General features: G+C 43.8%; 1 protein-coding gene and 1 long non-coding RNA gene across 8 annotated transcripts in view; both read left to right on the top strand.

Moving 5' to 3' along the window:
• Positions 1-4688, top strand: part of LOC127932194 (protein Wnt-4a) — a 41784-nt gene extending 37096 nt beyond the window's left edge. For both annotated transcript variants that reach the window (XM_052526862.1, XM_052526863.1), the window contains exons 3-6: positions 2361-2514; positions 2641-2772; positions 3102-3244; positions 3341-4688. In XM_052526862.1, the coding sequence (XP_052382822.1) occupies positions 2361-2514; positions 2641-2772; positions 3102-3244; positions 3341-3811 (900 nt within the window). In that variant the 3' untranslated portion in view covers positions 3812-4688. The remainder of the gene's footprint in view (positions 1-2360; positions 2515-2640; positions 2773-3101; positions 3245-3340) is intronic.
• An 8221-nt stretch (positions 4689-12909) lies between these two features.
• On the top strand, positions 12910-24398 carry LOC127932195 (uncharacterized). Of its 6 annotated transcripts, none has more exons than XR_008144502.1 (4): positions 14101-14742; positions 15522-16382; positions 18803-22738; positions 22944-24398. It is a non-coding gene; the product is annotated as an uncharacterized LOC127932195 (long non-coding RNA). The 6 variants fall into 6 exon arrangements; XR_008144503.1 differs by having other exon boundaries at positions 18803-22697; XR_008144504.1 differs by having other exon boundaries at positions 18803-22656.
• Positions 24399-26062: the final 1664 nt, after the last annotated feature.

Below are 26062 nucleotides of genomic sequence, written 5' to 3' on the forward strand. Positions count from 1 at the left end.
GTTATGATTATTATTCTAACCAGATACAGATCTGTAATGTTATGATCATTATTCTAACCAGATATAGATCGGTAATGTAATGATCATTATTCTAACCAGATACAGATCTGTAATGTAATGATCATTATTATAACCAGATACAGATCTGTAATATAATGATCATTATCATAACCAGATACAGATCTGTAATGTAATGATCATTATTCTAACCAGATACAGATCTGTAATATAATGAACATTATTCTAACCAGGTGCAGATCTGTAATGTAATGATCATTATTCTAACCAGATACAGATCTGTAATAACTATCATTATTCTAACCAGATACAGATCGGTAATGTAATGATCATTATTCTAACCAGATACAGATCTGTAATATAATGATCATTATTCTAACCAGGAGCAGAGCTGTAATGTAATGATCATTATTCCAACCAGGAGCAGATCTGTAATGTTATGATCATTATACTAACCAGGAGCAGATCTGTAATGTAATGATCATTATTCTAACCAGATACAGATCTGTAATATAATGATCATTATTCTAACCAGGAGCAGAGCTGTAATGTAATGATCATTATTCTAACCAGGGCAGATCTGTAATGTAATGATCATTATTATAACCAGATATAGATCGGTAATGTAATGATCATTATTCTAACCAGGAGCAGATCTGTAATGTAATTATCATTATTCTAACCAGATACAAATCTGTAATAACGATCATTATTCTAACCAGATACAGATCTGTAATGTAATGATCATTATTCTAACCAGGTGCAGATCTGTAATGTAATGATCATTATTCTAACCAGGAGCAGATCTGTAATGTAATGATCATTATTCTAACCTGATACAGATCTGTAATAATGATCATTATTCTAACCAGATACAGATCTGTAATGTTATGATCATTATTCTTGCCAGATACAGATCTGTAATGTTGTGATCATTATTCTAACCAGATACAGATCTGTAATGTTATGATCATTATTCTAACCAGATACAGATCTGTAATGTTATGATCATTATTCTAACCAGATACCGATCTGTAATGTAATGATCATTATTCTAACCAGACACAGATCTGTAATATAATGATCATTATTATAACCAGATATAGATCGGTAATGTAATGATCATTATTCTAACCAGATACCGATCTGTAATGTAATGATCATTATTCTAACCAGATACAGATCTGTAATAACGATCATTATTCTAACCAGATACAGATCTGTAATGTAATGATCATTATTTTAACCAGGTGCAGATCTGTAATGTAATGATCATTATTCTAACCAGGAGCAGATCTGTAATGTAATGATCATTATTCTAACCTGATACAGATCTGTAATAATGATCATTATTCTAACCAGATACAGATCTGTAATGTTATGATCATTATTCTTGCCAGATACAGATCTGTAATGTTGTGATCATTATTCTAACCAGATACAGATCTGTAATGTTATGATCATTATTCTAACCAGATACAGATCTGTAATGTTATGATCATTATTCTAACCAGATACCGATCTGTAATGTAATGATCATTATTCTAACCAGACACAGATCTGTAATATAATGATCATTATTATAACCAGATATAGATCGGTAATGTAATGATCATTATTCTAACCAGATACCGATCTGTAATGTAATGATCATTATTCTAACCAGATACAGATCTGTAATAACGATCATTATTCTAACCAGATACAGATCTGTAATGTAATGATCATTATTTTAACCAGGTGCAGATCTGTAATGTAATGATCATTATTCTAACCAGGAGCAGATCTGTAATGTAATGATCATTATTCTAACCAGATACAGATCTGTAATAATGATCATTATTCTAACCAGATACAGATCTGTAATGTTATGATCATTATTCTTGCCAGATACAGATCTGTAATGTTATGATTATTATTCTAACCAGATACAGATCTGTAATGTTATGATTATTATTCTAACCAGATACAGATCTGTAATGTTATGATCATTATTCTAACCAGATACAGATCTGTAATGTTATGATCATTATTCTAACCAGGTGCAGATCTGTAATGTAATGATAATTATTCTAACCAGATACAGATCTGTAATAATGATCATTATTCTAACCAGATACAGATCTGTAATGTTATGATCATTATTCTTGCCAGATACAGATCTGTAATGTTATGATTATTATTCTAACCAGATACAGATCTGTAATGTTATGATTATTATTCTAACCAGATACAGATCTGTAATGTTATGATCATTATTCTAACCAGATACAGATCTGTAATGTTATGATCATTATTCTAACCAGATACAGATCTGTAATAATGATTGTTATTCTAACCAGGTGCAGATCTGTAAGCGCAGTGTGGAGGTGATGGATGCTGTGCGGCGTGGGGCTCAGCTAGCCATAGACGAGTGTCAGTTTCAGTTCCGGAACCGCCGATGGAACTGTTCCACACTGGAAACCATGCCCGTCTTCGGCAAGGTCGTCACACAGGGTACGCCTCAGTATCAGTAACTTATCTTACAATAAATATACTTTTATATCTGAAGATAAAAACTTACTGCCTGATCTGTGATGAATGTAGTTGTGTATTTATTGTCTGCCTGTTTATTTGTGACAGGCACTCGGGAGGCAGCCTTTGTGTATGCCATCTCAGCAGCCAGTGTGGCGTTTGCTGTGACCCGAGCATGTAGCAGCGGAGAGCTGGAGAAATGTGGCTGCGACCGCACCGTCCATGGAGTCAGTCCGGAGGGTAGGACACACACACACACACACACACACACACACACACACACACACACACACACACACACACACACACACACACACACACACACACACACACACACACACACACACATCTCAGATGTTTGACTGCTAACACTCTCTCTCTGTCTCTCTCTGTCCGAGTCTCTCTCCCTGTTTCTCTTTCTCCGTGTCTCTCCCTCTCTCTCCGTGTCTCTCCCCCTCTCTCCGTCTCTCTCCCTGTTTCTCTCTCTCCGTGTCTCTCCCCCTCTCTCCGTCTCTCTCCCTATCTCTCTGTGTCTCTCCCCCTCTCTCTGTCTCTCTCCCTTCCTCCAGGGTTCCAGTGGTCAGGCTGTAGTGATAACATAGCATACGGAGTGGCCTTCTCTCAGTCCTTCATTGACGTAAGGGAGAGGAGTAAAGGACAGTCCCCCAGCAAAGCACTCATGAACCTACACAACAACGAGGCCGGGAGGAAGGTATGACCACCACAACAAACAACTATGTCCTAGTAAACTCAACAGCAAAGAAGAGAACAGGAGATAATAACATGCATTCTTTCCGTCTCCCTGCAGGCCATCCTGAGCCACATGCGTGTGGAGTGTAAGTGTCATGGCGTGTCAGGTTCCTGTGAGGTGAAGACCTGCTGGAAGGCCATGCCCCCATTCCGCAAGGTGGGCAACGTCATCAAGGAGAAGTTTGACGGCGCCACAGAGGTGGAGCAGCGCAAGGTGGGCACGACCAAGGTCCTGGTGCCACGGAACTCCCAGTTCAAACCTCACACAGACGAAGACCTGGTCTACCTGGAGCCCAGCCCCGACTTCTGTGACCACGACCCGCGCACACCAGGCATGCTGGGTACGGCGGGGCGGCAGTGTAACCGGACGTCGAAGGCCATCGACGGCTGTGAGCTGATGTGCTGCGGCCGGGGCTTCCAGACAGAGGAGGTGGAGGTGGTGGACAGGTGCAGCTGTAAGTTCCACTGGTGCTGCTACGTCAAGTGCAAACAGTGCCGCAAGATGGTGGAGATGCACACCTGCCGGTGATCACCATGGAAACCCCCAGTGGAGACCCAAACAATTTCCCCACTCTCTCCCTCCTCACCTGCACTTGGGGAGGGAGAGAGAAAGGGAGGGTCGGGGGGTGTTTGTGGTTTTCCTCTACCCCCTATTTCAAAGCCACCCCGATTCCTTTAACAACAGACCACGGGAACAGCCAGCCAGACAGAGGACAGGTTCATACAATGTTAAAGGAACATCTTACACACGCACAGGATGTAAAATCTAAAACGGCAAATATACACTGAGTATACTAAACGTTAGGTGGCATAGACTGACCAGGTGAATGCAGGTGAAGCTATGATTCCTTATTGATGTCACTTCTTAAATCCACTGCAATCAGTGTAGATGGAGAGGAGATTGTGTATGTGTGCCATTCAGAGGATGAATGGGCAAGACAAAAACTGTGAGTGCTTTGAACGGGGTATGGTAGTAGGTGCCAGGCGCACCGGTTTGTGTCAAGAACTGCAACGCGGCCGGGTTTTTCACGCTTAACAGTACTCTGTGTGGTTCAAGAATGGTCCACCACCCAAAGGACATCCAGCCAACTTGGCACAATGCTTTCAACACCTAGAGTCCATGCCCCAACAAAATGAGGCTCTTCTTAAGGCGGGGGGGGGGGGTGAAACTCAATATTAGGAAGGTGTTTGGTATACTCGGTGTATGTTTTCCAAGTCCCAAGTCCCAACAGAGTATTTTCCCTCCCCCTCCCACACTCTCAGTTGATTCTAATTGATGTGATTGCTCTTTGTTTTGTTTTTTAACTTATTTGATATTGTGAGTGATTTGGGGTGGGTGAGGTTGAGAGTGGATTGAAGGGGAGAGGGGAACTGAGGGTAGGACATATTGGACCTGGTAAGGGGAGAGGGGAACTGAGGGTAGGACATATTGGACCTGGTAAGGGGAGAGGGGAACTGGGGGTAGGACATATTGGACCTGGTAAGGGGAGAGGGGAACTGAGGGTAGGACATATTGGACCTGGGGAGGGGAGAGGGGAACTGAGGGTAGGACATATTGGACCTGGGAAGGGGAGAGGGGAACTGAGGGTAGGACATATTGGACCTGGTAAGGGGAGTGGGGAACTGAGGGTAGGACATATTGGACCTGGGGAGGGGAGAGGGGAACTGAGGGTAGGACATATTGGACCTGAGAAGAGGAGAGGGGAACTGAGGGCAGGACATATTGGACCTGGGAAGGGGAGAGGGGTACTGAGGGTAGGACATATTGGACCTGGGGAGGGGAGAGGGGAACTGAGGGTAGGACATATTGGACCTGAGAAAAGGAGAGGGGAACTGAGGGCAGGACATATTGGACCTGGGAAGGGGAGAGGGGTACTGAGGGTAGGACATATTGGACCTGGGAAGGGGAGAGGGGAACTGAAGGTAGGACATATTGGACCTGGGGAGGGGAGAGGGAAACTGAGGGTAGGACATATTGGACCTGGGAAGGGGAGAGGGGAACTGAGGGCAGGACATATTGGACCTGGGGAGGGGAGAGAGGAACTGAGGGTATGACATATTGGACCTGCTAAGAGGAGAGGGGAACTGAGGGTAGGACATATTGGACCTGGGAAGGGGTGAGGGGAACTGAGGGTAGGACATATTGGACCTGGTAAGGGGAGAGGGGAACTGGGGGTAGGACATATTGGACCTGGGGAGGGGAGAGGGGAACTGAGGGTAGGACATATTGGACCTGGGAAGGGGAGAGGGGAACTGAGGGTAGGACATATTGGACCTGGGAAGGGGAGAGGGGAACTGAGGGTATGACATATTGGACCTGCTAAGAGGAGAGGGGAACTGAGGGTAGGACATATTGGACCTGGGAAGGGGAGAGGGGAACTGAGGGTGGGACATATTGGACCTGGGAAGAGGAGAGGGGAACTGAGGGTGGGACATATTGGACCTGGGAAGGGGAGAGGGGAACTGAGGGTAGGACATATTGGACCTGGGAAGGGGAGAGGGGAACTGAGGGTAGGACATATTGGACCTGGGAAGGGGAGAGGGGAACTGAGGGTAGGACATATTGGACCTGGGAAGGGGAGAGGGGAACTGAGGGTAGGACATATTGGACCTGGGAAGGGGAGAGGGGAACTGAGGGTAGGACATATTGGACCTGGGAAGGGGAGAGGGGAACTGAGGGTAGGACATATTGGACCTGGGAAGGGGAGAGGGGAACAGAGGGTAGAACATATTGGACCTGGGGAGGGGAGAGGGGAACTGAGGGTAGGACATATTGGACCTGGGGAGGGAAGAGGGGAACTGAGGGTAGGACATATTGGACCTGGGAAGGGGAGAGGGGAACTGAGGGTAGGACATATTGGACCTGGGGAGGGGAGAGGGGAACTGAGGGTAGGACATATTGGACCTGGGAAGGGGAGAGGGGAACTGAGGGTAGGACATATTGGACCTGGGGAGGGGAGAGGGGAACTGAGGGTAGGACATATTGGACCTGGGGAGGGGAGAGGGGAACTGAGGGTAGGACATATTGGACCTGGGGAGGGGAGAGGGGAACTGAGGGTAGGACATATTGGACCTGGGGAGGGGAGAGGGGAACTTAGGGTAGGACATATTGGACCTGGGAAGGGGAGAGGGGAACTGAGGGTAGGACATATTGGACCTGGGGAGGGGAGAGGGGAACTGAGGGTAGGACATATTGGACCTGGGGAGGGGAGAGGGGAACTGAGGGTAGGACATATTGGACCTGGGAAGGGGAGAGGGGAACTGAGGGTAGGACATATTGGACCTGGGGAGGGGAGAGGGGAACTGAGGGTAGGACATATTGGACCTGGGAAGGGGAGAGGGGAACTGAGGGTAGGACATATTGGACCTGGGAAGGGAGAGTGGGGGAACTGAGGGTAGGACATATTGGACCTGGGAAGGGAGAGGGGAACTTAGGGTAGGACATATTGGACCTGGGAAGGGAGAGTGGGGGAACTGAGTTTTCCCTCCGTCTTGCTGCTGCTTCACTGGATGTAAAAGGAGAGACACGCCTGCCTGTCGGTCTGAGAGAACAGACTTTACCGCTCAGAGTAGGAATGCTGACTCACAGACATTGTCATTTGTGGTCCAGGTGTACATGACCGTGTTGTGTTGGGGTTGAGTAGCGGTTTAGTTGTGTGGAGATTTGTCCCGTTTAGCCCTGATGCTGCTCCACTCATGAAATCAGTCACAAAATCAGAATTACTCACAGAAGAACACACAGAATCAGTTATGGGCTGGAATTCAATCTGATCGCGGGTTATAGGTACTGCAGCTCTGAAATGTCATGTTCACATTCGTGGAGATCCCATTCATGATAAACGCTGCATATGTCTGTTCAATCGGAAATTGCCTTTAAAAAACCTTAATGCCTATAACCCACAATACAATAGACAATCCAGCCTTCATCTGTGTCAGACCAGGAGGAAGTTTGCCCATACAGATACATACAGATAGATACATACAGACAGATACATACAGATAGAAACATACAGATATATACATACATACATACATACATACATACATACATACATACATACATACATACATACATACATACATACATACATACATACATACATACATACATACATACATACATACATACAGGGCTGGGTGGAGCAGGGATGCTGTGCAAGATGACTTAAGCACTTTTCTCTCCGAGCGCACACACCACACACCACATACCACATACCACACCACACCACACACCACACCACATACCGCACCACATACCATACCACATACCCCACCACACACCACACACCACATACCACACCACATACCATACCACATACCACACCATACATCACACACCACACTACATACCACACCACATACCACACCACACCACATAAAATACCACACCACATAAAATACCACACCACATACCACACCACATACCATACCACATACCACACCACATAAAATACCACATACCACACCACATACCATACCACATACCACACAACACATAAAATATCACATCACACCACATAAAATACCACATACCACACCACATACCACACCACATAAAATACCACACCACACACCACACCACATAAAATATCACACCACACCACATACCATAACACATACCACACCACACAAAATACCACACCACACACCACATACCACACCACATTAAATACCACATCACATACCACACCACATACCATACCACATTCCACACCACACCGTATACAATACCACACCACATACCATACCACATCACATACCATACCACATCACATACCACACCACATACCATACCACACCACATACCATACCACACCACATACCATACCACACCACATACCACATACCATACCACACCACATACCATACCACACCACATACCATACCACACCACATACCATACCACACCACATACCATACCACACCACATACCATACAACATTCCACACCACACCGTATACAATACCACACCACATACCACACCACACCACATACCATACCACACCACATACCATACCACACCACATACCATACCACACCACATACCATAACACACCACATACCACACCACATACCACACCACACCACATACCATACCACACCACATACCATACCACATTCCACACCACACCGTATACAATACCACACCACATACCATACCACATCACATACCATACCACATCACATACCACACCACATACCATACCACAGCACATACCATACCACACCACATACCATACCACATCACATACCACACCACATACCATACCACACCACATACCATACCATACCACACCACATACCATACCACACCCCACATCACATACCACACCACATACCACACCACATACCATACCACATACCACACCACATACCATACCGCATACCATACCACACCACATACCATACCACATACCACACCACATACCATACCACATACCACACCATACATCACACACCACACTACATACCACACCACATACCACACCACACCACATAAAATACCACACCACATACCACACCACATACCATACCACATACCACACCACATAAAATACCACATACCACACCACATACCATACCACATAACACATAAAATATCACACCACACCACATAAAATACCACATACCACACCACATACCACACCACATAAAATACCACACCACACACCACACCACATAAAATATCACACCACACCACATACCATAACACATACCACACCACACAAAATACCACACCACACACCACATACCACACCACATTAAATACCACATCACATACCACACCACATACCATACCACACCGTATACAATACCACACCACATACCATACCACATCACATACCATACCACATCACATACCACACCACATACCATACCACACCACATACCATACCACACCACATACCATACCACACCACACCACATACCACACCACACCACATACCATACCACACCACATACCATACCACACCACATACCATACCACACCACATACCATAACACACCACATACCACACCACACCACATACCATACCACATACCATACCACATTCCACACCACACCGTATACAATACCACACCACATACCATACCACATCACATACCATACCACATCACATACCACACCACATACCATACCACACCACATACCATACCATACCACACCACATACCATACCACACCACATACCATACCACATCACATACCACACCACATACCATACCACACCACATACCATACCATACCATACCACACCACATACCATACCACACCCCACATCACATACCACACTACATACCACACCACATACCATACCACATACCACACCACATACCATACCGCATACCATACCACACCACATACCATACCACATACCACACCACATACCATACCACATGACATACCACACCACACCACATACCACCGTCCCTACACCTTACCACAAACAACAAAGCCTACACACACATCACTGTCCCACATCATATACTACACACACATACACATACACACCACACTCGCTAAATACATAACGTACAACACACAAGCCGCACACACACCGCACCATATGCCACACAGCATACCATACACTACATACAGTCTCTGCCAGGGCACAGGGACTGACCTATGTGTGGCTACCATGTACAACCACCATAAGCCAAAGCTTTCTATAGTAACATGCTATTCATTATAGAAACATAGATCTGTAAAGACTTATACACTGAAGAAGACTATACTGCGTATGAATGTATGTTAAAATGAAATATATGCTGTGTCAAAGATTATACTCTTGTTTGTCATATTTCTTTTGACATGTCTCTTTACGACGTAAGAAAACAACTCTGATATCAGGGTTGCATGTTCATTTAATGCTTTCTGTGTGTGTGTTTGTGTGTGTTTGTTTGTGTGTGGGTGATGGCTTGATATCACTCATTAAAACAACCATTATTGCAGCTGACTGGGTACCAACATAAAATGTTTTAAATATCCTGTCAATATCCTGAGTCCAGCTAGTTGTGCCCTGAAGCCAAACCCAGTCCTGATTCCTTCCAGCTGTTTTAATAATGGGGGTGTGCCTCCAATTCAGTGCCTTTTGAGAAGTGTAATTTAGTAAATATATTTCACACAATTTTATCAATCTGTCATGTTTGACTTAATAAAATACGTTTTCCCATTTCAAGATGTTAAATAAAAAAATACTATAGTAAGTGCGTATGAAGTGCCAAATAAAGTAACAGGGTTGACCGTAACAGGGTTGACCGTAACAGGGTTGACCGTAACAGGGTTGACCGTAACACGGTTGACAATTTCATCTAAAAATCTGCCATAAATCCCTTTGTGACAGGGGGAATGGAAGTGTGTTGTGTGCAATAGGGAGAGGCAATTGAATGCAAGCATCACACATTATAATATGTTTTACATTTCTAGCCTGTCTATCTCTGGGTAACAGTGTTGATGTGTTATTCTAGCCTGTCTATCTATGGGTAACAGGGTTGACGTGTTATTCTAGCCTGTCTATCTATAGGTAACAGGGTTGATGTGTTATTCTAGCCTGTCTATCTGTGGGTAACAGGGTTGATGTGTTATTCTAGCCTGTCTATCTCTGGGTAACAGGGTTGATGTGTTATTCTACCAGTCTATCTATAGGTAACAGGGTTGACGTGTTATTCTAGCCTGTCTATCTGTGGGTAACAGGGTTGACGTGTTATTCTAGCCTGTCTATCTATGGGTAACAGGGTTGATGTGTTATTCTAGCCTGTCTATCTATGGGTAACAGGGTTGATGTGTTATTCTAGCCTGTCTATCTATGGGTAACAGGGTTGATGTGTTATTCTAGCCTGTCTATCTATGGGTAACAGGGTTGATGTGTTATTCTAGCCTGTCTATCTATGGGTAACAGGGTTGATGTGTTATTCTAGCCTGTCTATCTATGGGTAACAGGGTCGATGTGTTATTCTAGCCTGCCTATCTATGGGTAACAGGGTTGATGTGTTATTCTAGCCTGTCTATCTATGGGTAACAGGGTTGATGTGTTATTCTAGCCTGTCTATCTATGGGTAACAGGGTTGATGTGTTATTCTAGCCTGTCTATCTATGGGTAACAGGGTTGATGTGTTATTCTAGCCTGTCTATCTATGGGTAACAGGGTTGATGTGTTATTCTAGCCTGTCTATCTATAGGTAACAGGGTTGATGTGTTATTCTAGCCTGCCTATCTATAGGTAACAGGGTTGATGTGTTATTCTAGCCTGTCTATCTATGGGTAACAGGGTTGACGTGTTATTCTAGCCTGTCTATCTGTGGGTAACAGGGTTGACGTGTTATTCTAGCCTGTCTATCTATGGGTAACAGGGTTGATGTGTTATTCTAGCCTGTCTATCTATGGGTAACAGGGTTGACGTGTTATTCTAGCCTGTCTATCTGTGGGTAACAGGGTTGACGTGTTATTCTAGCCTGTCTATCTATGGGTAACAGGGTTGATGTGTTATTCTAGCCTGTCTATCTATGGGTAACAGGGTTGACGTGTTATTCTAGCCTGTCTATCTGTGGGTAACAGGGTTGACGTGTTATTCTAGCCTGTCTATCTATGTGTAACAGGGTTGATGTGTTATTCTAGCCTGTCTGTCTGTGGGTAACAGGGTTGACGTGTTATTCTAGCCTGTCTATCTGTGGGTAACAGGGTTGACGTGTTATTCTAGCCTGTCTATCTGTGGGTAACAGGGTTGACGTGTTATTCTAGCCTGTCTATCTATGGGTAACAGGGTTGAAGTGTTATTCTAGCCTGTCTGTCTATGGGTAACAGGGTTGATGTGTTATTCTAGCCTGTCTATCTGTGGGTAACAGGGTTGATGTGTTATTCTAGCCTGTCTATCTATGGGTAACAGGGTTGACGTGTTATTCTAGCCTGTCTATCTATGGGTAACAGGGTTGAAGTGTTATTCTAGCCTGTCTGTCTATGGGTAACAGGGTTGATGTGTTATTCTAGCCTGTCTATCTATAGGTAACAGGGTTGACGTGTTATTCTAGCCTGTCTATCTATGGGTAACAGGGTTGATGTGTTATTCTAGCCTGTCTATCTATGGGTAACAGGGTCGATGTGTTATTCTAGCCTGTCTATCTATAGGTAACAGGGTTGACGTGTTATTCTAGCCTGTCTATCTATGGGTAACAGGGTTGATGTGTTATTCTAGCCTGTCTATCTATGGGTAACAGGGTTGACGTGTTATTCTAGCCTGTCTATCTATGGGTAACAGGGTTGATGTGTTATTCTAGCCTGTCTATCTATGGGTAACAGGGTCGATGTGTTATTCTAGCCTGTCTATCTATGGGTAACAGGGTTGATATGTTATTCTAGCCTGTCTATCTGTGGGTAACAGGGTTGATGTGTTATTCTAGCCTGTCTATCTATAGGTAACAGGGTTGACGTGTTATTCTAGCCTGTCTATCTATGGGTAACAGGGTTGATGTGTTATTCTAGCCTGTCTGTCTGTGGGTAACAGGGTTGACGTGTTATTCTAGCCTGTCTATCTATAGGTAACAGGGTTGACGTGTTATTCTAGCCTGTCTATCTGTGGGTAACAGGGTTGATGTGTTATTCTAGCCTGCCTATCTATAGGTAACAGGGTTGATGTGTTATTCTAGCCTGTCTATCTATGGGTAACAGGGTTGATGTGTTATTCTAGCCTGTCTGTCTGTGGGTAACAGGGTTGATGTGTTATTCTAGCCTGTCTATCTATGGGTAACAGGGTCGATGTGTTATTCTAGCCTGTCTATCTATGGGTAACAGGGTTGATGTGTTATTCTAGCCTGTCTATCTATGGGTAACAGGGTCGATGTGTTATTCTAGCCTGTCTATCTATGGGTAACAGGGTTGATGTGTTATTCTAGCCTGTCTATCTGTGGGTAACAGGGTTGATGTGTTATTCTAGCCTGTCTATCTATGGGTAACAGGGTTGACGTGTTATTCTAGCCTGTCTATCTATGGGTAACAGGGTTGAAGTGTTATTCTAGCCTGTCTATCTATGGGTAACAGGGTTGATGTGTTATTCTAGCCTGTCTATCTATAGGTAACAGGGTTGACGTGTTATTCTAGCCTGTCTATCTATAGGTAACAGGGTTGACGTGTTATTCTAGCCTGTCTATCTATGGGTAACAGGGTTGATGTGTTATTCTAGCCTGTCTATCTATGGGTAACAGGGTTGATGTGTTATTCTAGCCTGTCTATCTATGGGTAACAGGGTTTATGTGTTATTCTAGCCTGTCTATCTATGGGTAACAGGGTTGATGTGTTATTCTAGCCTGTCTATCTGTGGGTAACAGGGTTGATGTGTTATTCTAGCCTGTCTATCTATAGGTAACAGGGTTGATGTGTTATTCTAGCCTGCCTATCTGTGGGTAACAGGGTCGATGTGTTATTCTAGCCTGTCTATCTATGGGTAACAGGGTTGATGTGTTATTCTAGCCTGTCTATCTGTGGGTAACAGGGTTGATGTGTTATTCTAGCCTGTCTATCTATGGGTAACAGGGTTGATGTGTTATTCTAGCCTGCCTATCTGTGGGTAACAGGGTTGATGTGTTATTCTAGCCTGTCTATCTATGGGTAACAGGGTTGATGTGTTATTCTAGCCTGTCTATCTGTGGGTAACAGGGTTGATGTGTTATTCTAGCCTGTCTATCTATAGGTAACAGGGTTGATGTGTTATTCTAGCCTGTCTATCTATAGGTAACAGGGTTGATGTGTTATTCTAGCCTGCCTATCTGTGGGTAACAGGGTCGATGTGTTATTCTAGCCTGTCTATCTATGGGTAACAGGGTCGATGTGTTATTCTAGCCTGTCTATCTATGGGTAACAGGGTTGATGTGTTATTCTAGCCTGTCTATCTATGGGTAACAGGGTTTATGTGTTATTCTAGCCTGTCTATCTATGGGTAACAGGGTTGATGTGTTATTCTAGCCTGTCTATCTGTGGGTAACAGGGTTGATGTGTTATTCTAGCCTGTCTATCTATAGGTAACAGGGTTGATGTGTTATTCTAGCCTGCCTATCTGTGGGTAACAGGGTCGATGTGTTATTCTAGCCTGTCTATCTATGGGTAACAGGGTTGATGTGTTATTCTAGCCTGTCTATCTGTGGGTAACAGGGTTGATGTGTTATTCTAGCCTGTCTATCTATGGGTAACAGGGTTGATGTGTTATTCTAGCCTGCCTATCTGTGGGTAACAGGGTTGATGTGTTATTCTAGCCTGTCTATCTATGGGTAACAGGGTTGATGTGTTATTCTAGCCTGTCTATCTGTGGGTAACAGGGTTGATGTGTTATTCTAGCCTGTCTATCTATAGGTAACAGGGTTGATGTGTTATTCTAGCCTGTCTATCTATAGGTAACAGGGTTGATGTGTTATTCTAGCCTGCCTATCTGTGGGTAACAGGGTCGATGTGTTATTCTAGCCTGTCTATCTATGGGTAACAGGGTCGATGTGTTATTCTAGCCTGTCTGTCTATGGGTAACAGGGTTGACGTGTTATTCTAGCCTGTCTATCTGTGGGTAACAGGGTTGATGTGTTATTCTAGCCTGTCTGTCTATGGGTAACAGGGTTGATGTGTTATTCTAGCCTGTCTATCTATGGGTAACAGGGTTGATGTGTTATTCTAGCCTGTCTGTCTATGGGTAACAGGGTTGATGTGTTATTCTAGCCTGTCTATCTATGGGTAACAGGGTCGATGTGTTATTCTAGCCTGCCTATCTATAGGTAACAGGGTTGATGTGTTATTCTAGCCTGTCTATCTATAGGTAACAGGGTTGATGTGTTATTCTAGCCTGTCTATCTATAGGTAACAGGGTTGACGTGTTATTCTAGCCTGTCTATCTGTGGGTAACAGGGTTGATGTGTTATTCTAGCCTGTCTATCTATAGGTAACAGGGTTGACGTGTTATTCTAGCCTGTCTATCTATGGGTAACAGGGTTGATGTGTTATTCTAGCCTATCTATCTATGGGTAACAGGGTTGATGTGTTATTCTAGCCTGTCTATCTATAGGTAACAGGGTTGACGTGTTATTCTAGCCTGTCTATCTATGGGTAACAGGGTTGATGTGTTATTCTAGCCTGTCTATCTATGGGTAACAGGGTTGACGTGTTATTCTAGCCTGTCTATCTATGGGTAACAGGGTTGATGTGTTATTCTAGCCTGTCTGTCTGTGGGTAACAGGGTTGATGTGTTATTCTAGCCTGCCTATCTATAGGTAACAGGGTTGATGTGTTATTCTAGCCTGTCTATCTGTGGGTAACAGGGTTGATGTGTTATTCTAGCCTGTCTATCTATGGGTAACAGGGTTGATGTGTTATTCTAGCCTGTCTATCTATAGGTAACAGGGTTGACGTGTTATTCTAGCCTGTCTATCTATGGGTAACAGGGTTGATGTGTTATTCTAGCCTGTCTGTCTGTGGGTAACAGTGTTGATGTGTTATTCTAGCCTGTCTATCTATGGGTAACAGGGTTGATGTGTTATTCTAGCCTGTCTGTCTGTGGGTAACAGGGTTGATGTGTTATTCTAGCCTGTCTATCTATGGGTAACAGGGTTGATGTGTTATTCTAGCCTGTCTATCTATGGGTAACTGGGTTGATGTGTTATTCTAGCCTGTCTATCTGTGGGTAACAGGGTTGATGTGTTATTCTAGCCTGTCTATCTGTGGGTAACAGGGTTGATGTGTTATTCTAGCCTGTCTATCTATGGGTAACAGGGTTGATGTGTTATTCTAGCCTGTCTATCTATGGGTAACAGGGTTGATGTGTTATTCTAGCCTGTCTATCTATAGGTAACAGGGTTGACGTGTTATTCTAGCCTGTCTATCTATGGGTAACAGGGTTGATGTGTTATTCTAGCCTGTCTGTCTGTGGGTAACAGTGTTGATGTGTTATTCTAGCCTGTCTATCTATGGGTAACAGGGTTGATGTGTTATTCTAGCCTGTCTGTCTGTGGGTAACAGGGTTGATGTGTTATTCTAGCCTGTCTATCTATGGGTAACAGGGTTGATGTGTTATTCTAGCCTGTCTATCTATGGGTAACTGGGTTGATGTGTTATTCTAGCCTGTCTATCTGTGGGTAACAGGGTTGATGTGTTATTCTAGCCTGTCTGTCTGTGGGTAACAGGGTTGATGTGTTATTCTAGCCTGTCTATCTATGGGTAACAGGGTCGATGTGTTATTCTAGCCTGTCTATCTATGGGTAACAGGGTTGATGTGTTATTCTAGCCTGTCTATCTATGGGTAACAGGGTCGATGTGTTATTCTAGCCTGTCTATCTATGGGTAACAGGGTTGATGTGTTATTCTAGCCTGTCTATCTGTGGGTAACAGGGTTGATGTGTTATTCTAGCCTGTCTATCTATGGGTAACAGGGTTGACGTGTTATTCTAGCCTGTCTATCTATGGGTAACAGGGTTGAAGTGTTATTCTAGCCTGTCTATCTATGGGTAACAGGGTTGATGTGTTATTCTAGCCTGTCTATCTATAGGTAACAGGGTTGACGTGTTATTCTAGCCTGTCTATCTATAGGTAACAGGGTTGACGTGTTATTCTAGCCTGTCTATCTATGGGTAACAGGGTTGATGTGTTATTCTAGCCTGTCTATCTATGGGTAACAGGGTTGATGTGTTATTCTAGCCTGTCTATCTATGGGTAACAGGGTTTATGTGTTATTCTAGCCTGTCTATCTATGGGTAACAGGGTTGATGTGTTATTCTAGCCTGTCTATCTGTGGGTAACAGGGTTGATGTGTTATTCTAGCCTGTCTATCTATAGGTAACAGGGTTGATGTGTTATTCTAGCCTGCCTATCTGTGGGTAACAGGGTCGATGTGTTATTCTAGCCTGTCTATCTATGGGTAACAGGGTTGATGTGTTATTCTAGCCTGTCTATCTGTGGGTAACAGGGTTGATGTGTTATTCTAGCCTGTCTATCTATGGGTAACAGGGTTGATGTGTTATTCTAGCCTGCCTATCTGTGGGTAACAGGGTTGATGTGTTATTCTAGCCTGTCTATCTATGGGTAACAGGGTTGATGTGTTATTCTAGCCTGTCTATCTGTGGGTAACAGGGTTGATGTGTTATTCTAGCCTGTCTATCTATAGGTAACAGGGTTGATGTGTTATTCTAGCCTGTCTATCTATAGGTAACAGGGTTGATGTGTTATTCTAGCCTGCCTATCTGTGGGTAACAGGGTCGATGTGTTATTCTAGCCTGTCTATCTATGGGTAACAGGGTCTGATGTGTTATTCTAGCCTGTCTATCTATGGGTAACAGGGTTGATGTGTTATTCTAGCCTGTCTATCTATGGGTAACAGGGTTGATGTGTTATTCTAGCCTGTCTATCTATGGGTAACAGGGTTGATGTGTTATTCTAGCCTGTCTATCTGTGGGTAACAGGGTTGATGTGTTATTCTAGCCTGTCTATCTATGGGTAACAGGGTTGATGTGTTATTCTAGCCTGTCTATCTGTGGGTAACAGGGTTGATGTGTTATTCTAGCCTGTCTATCTATGGGTAACAGGGTTGATGTGTTATTCTAGCCTGTCTATCTGTGGGTAACAGGGTTGATGTGTTATTCTAGCCTGTCTATCTATAGGTAACAGGGTTGATGTGTTATTCTAGCCTGTCTATCTATAGGTAACAGGGTTGATGTGTTATTCTAGCCTGCCTATCTGTGGGTAACAGGGTTGATGTGTTATTCTAGCCTGTCTATCTATGGGTAACAGGGTTGATGTGTTATTCTAGCCTGTCTGTCTATGGGTAACAGGGTTGACGTGTTATTCTAGCCTGTCTATCTGTGGGTAACAGGGTTGATGTGTTATTCTAGCCTGTCTATCTATGGGTAACAGGGTTGATGTGTTATTCTAGCCTGTCTATCTATGGGTAACAGGGTTGATGTGTTATTCTAGCCTGTCTGTCTATGGGTAACAGGGTTGATGTGTTATTCTAGCCTGTCTATCTATGGGTAACAGGGTCGATGTGTTATTCTAGCCTGTCTATCTATAGGTAACAGGGTTGATGTGTTATTCTAGCCTGTCTATCTATAGGTAACAGGGTTGATGTGTTATTCTAGCCTGTCTATCTATGGGTAACAGGGTTGACGTGTTATTCTAGCCTGTCTATCTGTGGGTAACAGGGTTGATGTGTTATTCTAGCCTGTCTATCTATAGGTAACAGGGTTGACGTGTTATTCTAGCCTGTCTATCTATGGGTAACAGGGTTGATGTGTTATTCTAGCCTATCTATCTATGGGTAACAGGGTTGATGTGTTATTCTAGCCTGTCTATCTATAGGTAACAGGGTTGACGTGTTATTCTAGCCTGTCTATCTATGGGTAACAGGGTTGATGTGTTATTCTAGCCTGTCTATCTATGGGTAACAGGGTTGACGTGTTATTCTAGCCTGTCTATCTATGGGTAACAGGGTTGATGTGTTATTCTAGCCTGTCTGTCTGTGGGTAACAGGGTTGATGTGTTATTCTAGCCTGTCTATCTATAGGTAACAGGGTTGATGTGTTATTCTAGCCTGTCTATCTGTGGGTAACAGGGTTGATGTGTTATTCTAGCCTGTCTATCTATGGGTAACAGGGTTGATGTGTTATTCTAGCCTGTCTATCTATAGGTAACAGGGTTGACGTGTTATTCTAGCCTGTCTATCTATGGGTAACAGGGTTGATGTGTTATTCTAGCCTGTCTGTCTGTGGGTAACAGTGTTGATGTGTTATTCTAGCCTGTCTATCTATGGGTAACAGGGTTGATGTGTTATTCTAGCCTGTCTGTCTGTGGGTAACAGGGTTGATGTGTTATTCTAGCCTGTCTATCTATGGGTAACAGGGTTGATGTGTTATTCTAGCCTGTCTATCTATGGGTAACTGGGTTGATGTGTTATTCTAGCCTGTCTATCTGTGGGTAACAGGGTTGATGTGTTATTCTAGCCTGTCTATCTGTGGGTAACAGGGTTGATGTGTTATTCTAGCCTGTCTATCTATGGGTAACAGGGTTGATGTGTTATTCTAGCCTGTCTATCTATGGGTAACAGGGTTGATGTGTTATTCTAGCCTGTCTATCTATAGGTAACAGGGTTGACGTGTTATTCTAGCCTGTCTATCTATGGGTAACAGGGTTGATGTGTTATTCTAGCCTGTCTGTCTGTGGGTAACAGTGTTGATGTGTTATTCTAGCCTGTCTATCTATGGGTAACAGGGTTGATGTGTTATTCTAGCCTGTCTGTCTGTGGGTAACAGGGTTGATGTGTTATTCTAGCCTGTCTATCTATGGGTAACAGGGTTGATGTGTTATTCTAGCCTGTCTATCTATGGGTAACTGGGTTGATGTGTTATTCTAGCCTGTCTATCTGTGGGTAACAGGGTTGATGTGTTATTCTAGCCTGTCTATCTGTGGGTAACAGGGTTGATGTGTTATTCTAGCCTGTCTATCTATGGGTAACAGGGTTGATGTGTTATTCTAGCCTGTCTATCTATGGGTAACAGGGTTGATGTGTTATTCTAGCCTGTCTATCTATGGGTAACAGGGTTGATGTGTTATTCTAGCCTGTCTATCTGTGGGTAACAGGGTTGATGTGTTATTCTAGCCTGTCTATCTATAGGTAACAGGGTTGATGTGTTATTCTAGCCTGTCTATCTATAGGTAACAGGGTTGATGTGTTATTCTAGCCTGTCTATCTATAGGTAACAGGGTTGATGTGTTATTCTAGCCTGTCTATCTATGGGTAACAGGGTTGATGTGTTATTCTAGCCTGTCTATCTATAGGTAACAGTGTTGATGTGTTATTCTAGCCTGTCTATCTATAGGTAACAGGGTTGACGTGTTATTCTAGCCTGTCTATCTGTGGGTAACAGGGTTGATGTGTTATTCTAGCCTGTCTATCTATAGGTAACAGGGTTGACGTGTTATTCTAGCCTGTCTATCTATGGGTAACAGGGTTGATGTGTTATTCTAGCCTGTCTATCTATGGGTAACAGGGTTGATGTGTTATTCTAGCCTGTCTATCTATAGGTAACAGGGTTGACGTGTTATTCTAGCCTGTCTATCTATGGGTAACAGGGTTGATGTGTTATTCTAGCCTGTCTATCTATGGGTAACAGGGTTGACGTGTTATTCTAGCCTGTCTATCTATGGGTAACAGGGTTGATGTGTTATTCTAGCCTGTCTGTCTGTGGGTAACAGGGTTGATGTGTTATTCTAGCCTGCCTATCTATAGGTAACAGGGTTGATGTGTTATTCTAGCCTGTCTATCTGTGGGTAACAGGGTTGATGTGTTATTCTAGCCTGTCTATCTATGGGTAACAGGGTTGATGTGTTATTCTAGCCTGTCTATCTATAGGTAACAGGGTTGACGTGTTATTCTAGCCTGTCTATCTATGGGTAACAGGGTTGATGTGTTATTCTAGCCTGTCTGTCTGTGGGTAACAGTGTTGATGTGTTATTCTAGCCTGTCTATCTATGGGTAACAGGGTTGATGTGTTATTCTAGCCTGTCTGTCTGTGGGTAACAGGGTTGATGTGTTATTCTAGCCTGTCTATCTATGGGTAACAGGGTTGATGTGTTATTCTAGCCTGTCTATCTATGGGTAACTGGGTTGATGTGTTATTCTAGCCTGTCTATCTGTGGGTAACAGGGTTGATGTGTTATTCTAGCCTGTCTATCTGTGGGTAACAGGGTTGATGTGTTATTCTAGCCTGTCTATCTATGGGTAACAGGGTTGATGTGTTATTCTAGCCTGTCTATCTATGGGTAACAGGGTTGATGTGTTATTCTAGCCTGTCTATCTATAGGTAACAGGGTTGACGTGTTATTCTAGCCTGTCTATCTATGGGTAACAGGGTTGATGTGTTATTCTAGCCTGTCTGTCTGTGGGTAACAGTGTTGATGTGTTATTCTAGCCTGTCTATCTATGGGTAACAGGGTTGATGTGTTATTCTAGCCTGTCTATCTATAGGTAACAGGGTTGACGTGTTATTCTAGCCTGTCTATCTATGGGTAACAGGGTTGATGTGTTATTCTAGCCTGTCTATCTATGGGTAACAGGGTTGACGTGTTATTCTAGCCTGTCTATCTATGGGTAACAGGGTTGATGTGTTATTCTAGCCTGTCTGTCTGTGGGTAACAGGGTTGATGTGTTATTCTAGCCTGCCTATCTATAGGTAACAGGGTTGATGTGTTATTCTAGCCTGTCTATCTGTGGGTAACAGGGTTGATGTGTTATTCTAGCCTGTCTATCTATGGGTAACAGGGTTGATGTGTTATTCTAGCCTGTCTATCTATAGGTAACAGGGTTGACGTGTTATTCTAGCCTGTCTATCTATGGGTAACAGGGTTGATGTGTTATTCTAGCCTGTCTGTCTGTGGGTAACAGTGTTGATGTGTTATTCTAGCCTGTCTATCTATGGGTAACAGGGTTGATGTGTTATTCTAGCCTGTCTGTCTGTGGGTAACAGGGTTGATGTGTTATTCTAGCCTGTCTATCTATGGGTAACAGGGTTGATGTGTTATTCTAGCCTGTCTATCTATGGGTAACTGGGTTGATGTGTTATTCTAGCCTGTCTATCTGTGGGTAACAGGGTTGATGTGTTATTCTAGCCTGTCTATCTGTGGGTAACAGGGTTGATGTGTTATTCTAGCCTGTCTATCTATGGGTAACAGGGTTGATGTGTTATTCTAGCCTGTCTATCTATGGGTAACAGGGTTGATGTGTTATTCTAGCCTGTCTATCTATAGGTAACAGGGTTGACGTGTTATTCTAGCCTGTCTATCTATGGGTAACAGGGTTGATGTGTTATTCTAGCCTGTCTGTCTGTGGGTAACAGTGTTGATGTGTTATTCTAGCCTGTCTATCTATGGGTAACAGGGTTGATGTGTTATTCTAGCCTGTCTGTCTGTGGGTAACAGGGTTGATGTGTTATTCTAGCCTGTCTATCTATGGGTAACAGGGTTGATGTGTTATTCTAGCCTGTCTATCTATGGGTAACTGGGTTGATGTGTTATTCTAGCCTGTCTATCTGTGGGTAACAGGGTTGATGTGTTATTCTAGCCTGTCTATCTGTGGGTAACAGGGTTGATGTGTTATTCTAGCCTGTCTATCTATGGGTAACAGGGTTGATGTGTTATTCTAGCCTGTCTATCTATGGGTAACAGGGTTGATGTGTTATTCTAGCCTGTCTATCTATGGGTAACAGGGTTGATGTGTTATTCTAGCCTGTCTATCTGTGGGTAACAGGGTTGATGTGTTATTCTAGCCTGTCTATCTATAGGTAACAGGGTTGATGTGTTATTCTAGCCTGTCTATCTATAGGTAACAGGGTTGATGTGTTATTCTAGCCTGTCTATCTATAGGTAACAGGGTTGATGTGTTATTCTAGCCTGTCTATCTATAGGTAACAGGGTTGATGTGTTATTCTAGCCTGTCTATCTATAGGTAACAGGGTTGACGTGTTATTCTAGCCTGTCTATCTATGGGTAACAGGGTTGATGTGTTATTCTAGCCTGTCTATCTATGGGTAACAGGGTCGATGTGTTATTCTAGCCTGTCTATCTATAGGTAACAGGGTTGATGTGTTATTCTAGCCTGTCTATCTATGGGTAACAGGGTTGATGTGTTATTCTAGCCTGTCTATCTATAGGTAACAGGGTTGATGTGTTATTCTAGCCTGTCTATCTATGGGTAACAGGGTTGATGTGTTATTCTAGCCTGTCTATCTATAGGTAACAGGGTTGATGTGTTATTCTAGCCTGTCTATCTATAGGTAACAGGGTTGATGTGTTATTCTAGCCTGTCTATCTATGGGTAACAGGGTTGATGTGTTATTCTAGCCTGTCTATCTATAGGTAACAGGGTTGATGTGTTATTCTAGCCTGTCTATCTATAGGTAACAGGGTTGATGTGTTATTCTAGCCTGTCTATCTATGGGTAACAGGGTTGATGTGTTATTCTAGCCTGTCTATCTATAGGTAACAGGGTTGATGTGTTATTCTAGCCTGTCTATCTATAGGTAACAGGGTTGATGTGTTATTCTAGCCTGTCTATCTATGGGTAACAGGGTTGATGTGTTATTCTAGCCCGTCTATCTATGGGTAACAGGGTTGACGTGTTATTCTAGCCTGTCTATCTATGGGTAACAGGGTTGATGTGTTATTCTAGCCTGTCTATCTATGGGTAACAGGGTTGATGTGTTATGCTCGACCCGCTCAGTTTTCCACCACAAAACAAAATGAGAAGAACCAGCTGACCTGCTTTTACACTATGATTCTACTATTAGATGTTTAATGTTTCTTTTGATTTTTTTTTTTAAATAAATCATTTTGCCATATTAAAATGAGTAAAATGAGGGACAGACTAATCACATGAAATAATTAGTCATCTTCAGAAATGTCTAAGCTACAACACTTAGTGAAATTGTGGGGATAAGTGGGTTCAAATATTCCTAAAAGTCACAGAGGGTGCAAAGACTTTGGCAAGTCTTTATTCATATAAACATCTGATAGATTCCCCATGTGGTGTAAATTAAAAGGAATTTAATTTAATATAAGACTATTTGAATATATTGGTGCACAATCTTTACTTAAAATATCAATGGGACGTAAAAGGCACTCATTTCGTGGAATAACCCAGTGGCAGGCAGGAGGAATGGCAGGGATCAAGGACCAGGGATCAGTGATCAGGGACCAGGGATCAGGGATCAAGGATCAGGGACCAGGGATCATGGACCGGTGATCAGTGATCAGGGACCAGGGATCAGGAACCAGGGATCAAGGATCAGCGATCAAGGACCAGGGATCAGGGACCAGGGATCGAGGATCAGGGATCAGGGACCAGGGATCAGGATCAGGGATCAAGGATCAGGGACCAGGGATCAGGGATCAGGATCAGGGACCAGGGATCAAGGATCAGGATCAGGGATCAAGGATCAAGGAACAGGGACCAGGGATCAGGGACCAGGGATCAGGGATCAATGATCAGGGATCAGGATCAGGGACCAGGGATCAGGATCAGGGACCAGGGATCAGGGATCAGGGACCAGGGATCAAGGATCAGGGAACAGGGATCAGGGATCAGGGATCAAGGATCAGGGATCAGGGACCAGGGATCAGGGATCAGGGATCAAGGATCAGGGACCAGGGATCAGGGACCAGGGATCAGGGATCAAGGACCAGGGATCAGGGATCAGGGACCAGGGATCAGGGACCAGGGATCAGGGACCAGGGATCAGGGATCAGGGATCAGGGACCAGGGATCAGGGACCAGGGATCAGGGATCAGGGATCAAGGATCAGGGACCAGGGATCAGGGATCAGGGATCAGGGATCAAGGATCAGGGACCAGGGGCTGACAACAGCAATCTACAGAGTCCTGTACTGGCTGTACCCACACCTAGAAAGAGAGAGAGAAAGAGCTTCTCATTGTTTATGTTCACATTGTCAAATACAGAATATAAGATGAAATAAAGAGAAATAAATGACCGGTATGGAGTAAATGCTAACTGACACTTATATAGAAACTTTACCTTATCAGTATGTAGAAAATACACATGGAGACAGGATATCCATATGAGAGAACAGTTACATTAACCCGACATGTATAGAAAAGAGAAAAAAGCGACTTGTGTGCATAGGTGTCCCTCAACATACAGATGACATCTAATCTACACAATGACTTTCTGCCTTGTTACTGTCACAGAAACTCCAGAGACAAGCCTTCATGACATGACCCTTCTTGCAGTCTGATACCCTCCACCCACACCCATACACACCCTCGCCGCAGGACACACATTTCTATTGAAAATGTCTGTGTTTGTGTGTTATATGTGTGTGTGTGTGTTCGTGTGTTATGTGTGTGTGTGTGAGGTACATTACTCCCCCAGGCTCTTTTCCCCAACACTGACACCTATAAACACAATTTATGTGCCAGAGATCAGCACATCTATCATCCCAGATATCAGGGCACAGATCCCCTGGCCATGGGAGCAGTCACCGTGGGTTTGGGAAGAAATAGCACAGAGGCTCGTGTTTCACGGCTTCTCTGATTCTGCTCCAATCAGATGGTAAGAAGGCAGAGAGAGCCAGCATACCAGAGAGCAAGGATTATGCTGAAATACAGACCACATGGCATCCCTTCTGTCTGTCTCCCTTTCTGTCTCCCTTTCTGTCTCTCTCTGTCTCCCTTTCTGTCTCTCTCTGTCTCCCTTTCTGTCTCTATCTGTCTCCCTTTCTGACTCTCTCTGTCTCCCTTTCTGTCTCCCTTTCTGTCTCTCTCTGTCTCCCTTTCTGTCTCTCTCTGTCTCCCTTTCTGTCTCTATCTGTCTCCCTTTCTGACTCTCTCTGTCTCCCTTTCTGTCTCTCTCTGTCTCCCTTTCTGTCTCTATCTGTCTCCCTTTCTGTCTCTCTCTGTCTCCCTTTCTGTCTCTCTCTGTCTCCCTTTCTGTCTCTATCTGTCTCCCTTTCTGTCTCTCTCTGTCTCCCTTTCTGTCTCTATCTGTCTCCCTTTCTGTCTCTCTCTGTCTCCCTTTCTGTCTCTCTCTGTCTCCCTTTCTGTCTCTATCTGTCTCCCTTTCTGTCTCTCTCTGTCTCCCTTTCTGACTCTCTCTGTCTCCCTTTCTGACTCTCTCTGTCTCCCTTTCTGTCTCTCTCTGTCTCCCTTTCTGTCTCTCTCTGTCTCCCTTTCTGTCTCTATCTGTCTCCCTTTCTGTCTCTCTCTGTCTCCCTTTCTGTCTCTATCTGTCTCCCTTTCTGTCTCTCTCTGTCTC

The sequence above is a fragment of the Oncorhynchus keta genome, chromosome 10 (assembly GCF_023373465.1).
Source record: "Oncorhynchus keta strain PuntledgeMale-10-30-2019 chromosome 10, Oket_V2, whole genome shotgun sequence".
In the NCBI taxonomy this organism is placed as follows: Eukaryota; Metazoa; Chordata; class Actinopteri; order Salmoniformes; family Salmonidae; genus Oncorhynchus; species Oncorhynchus keta.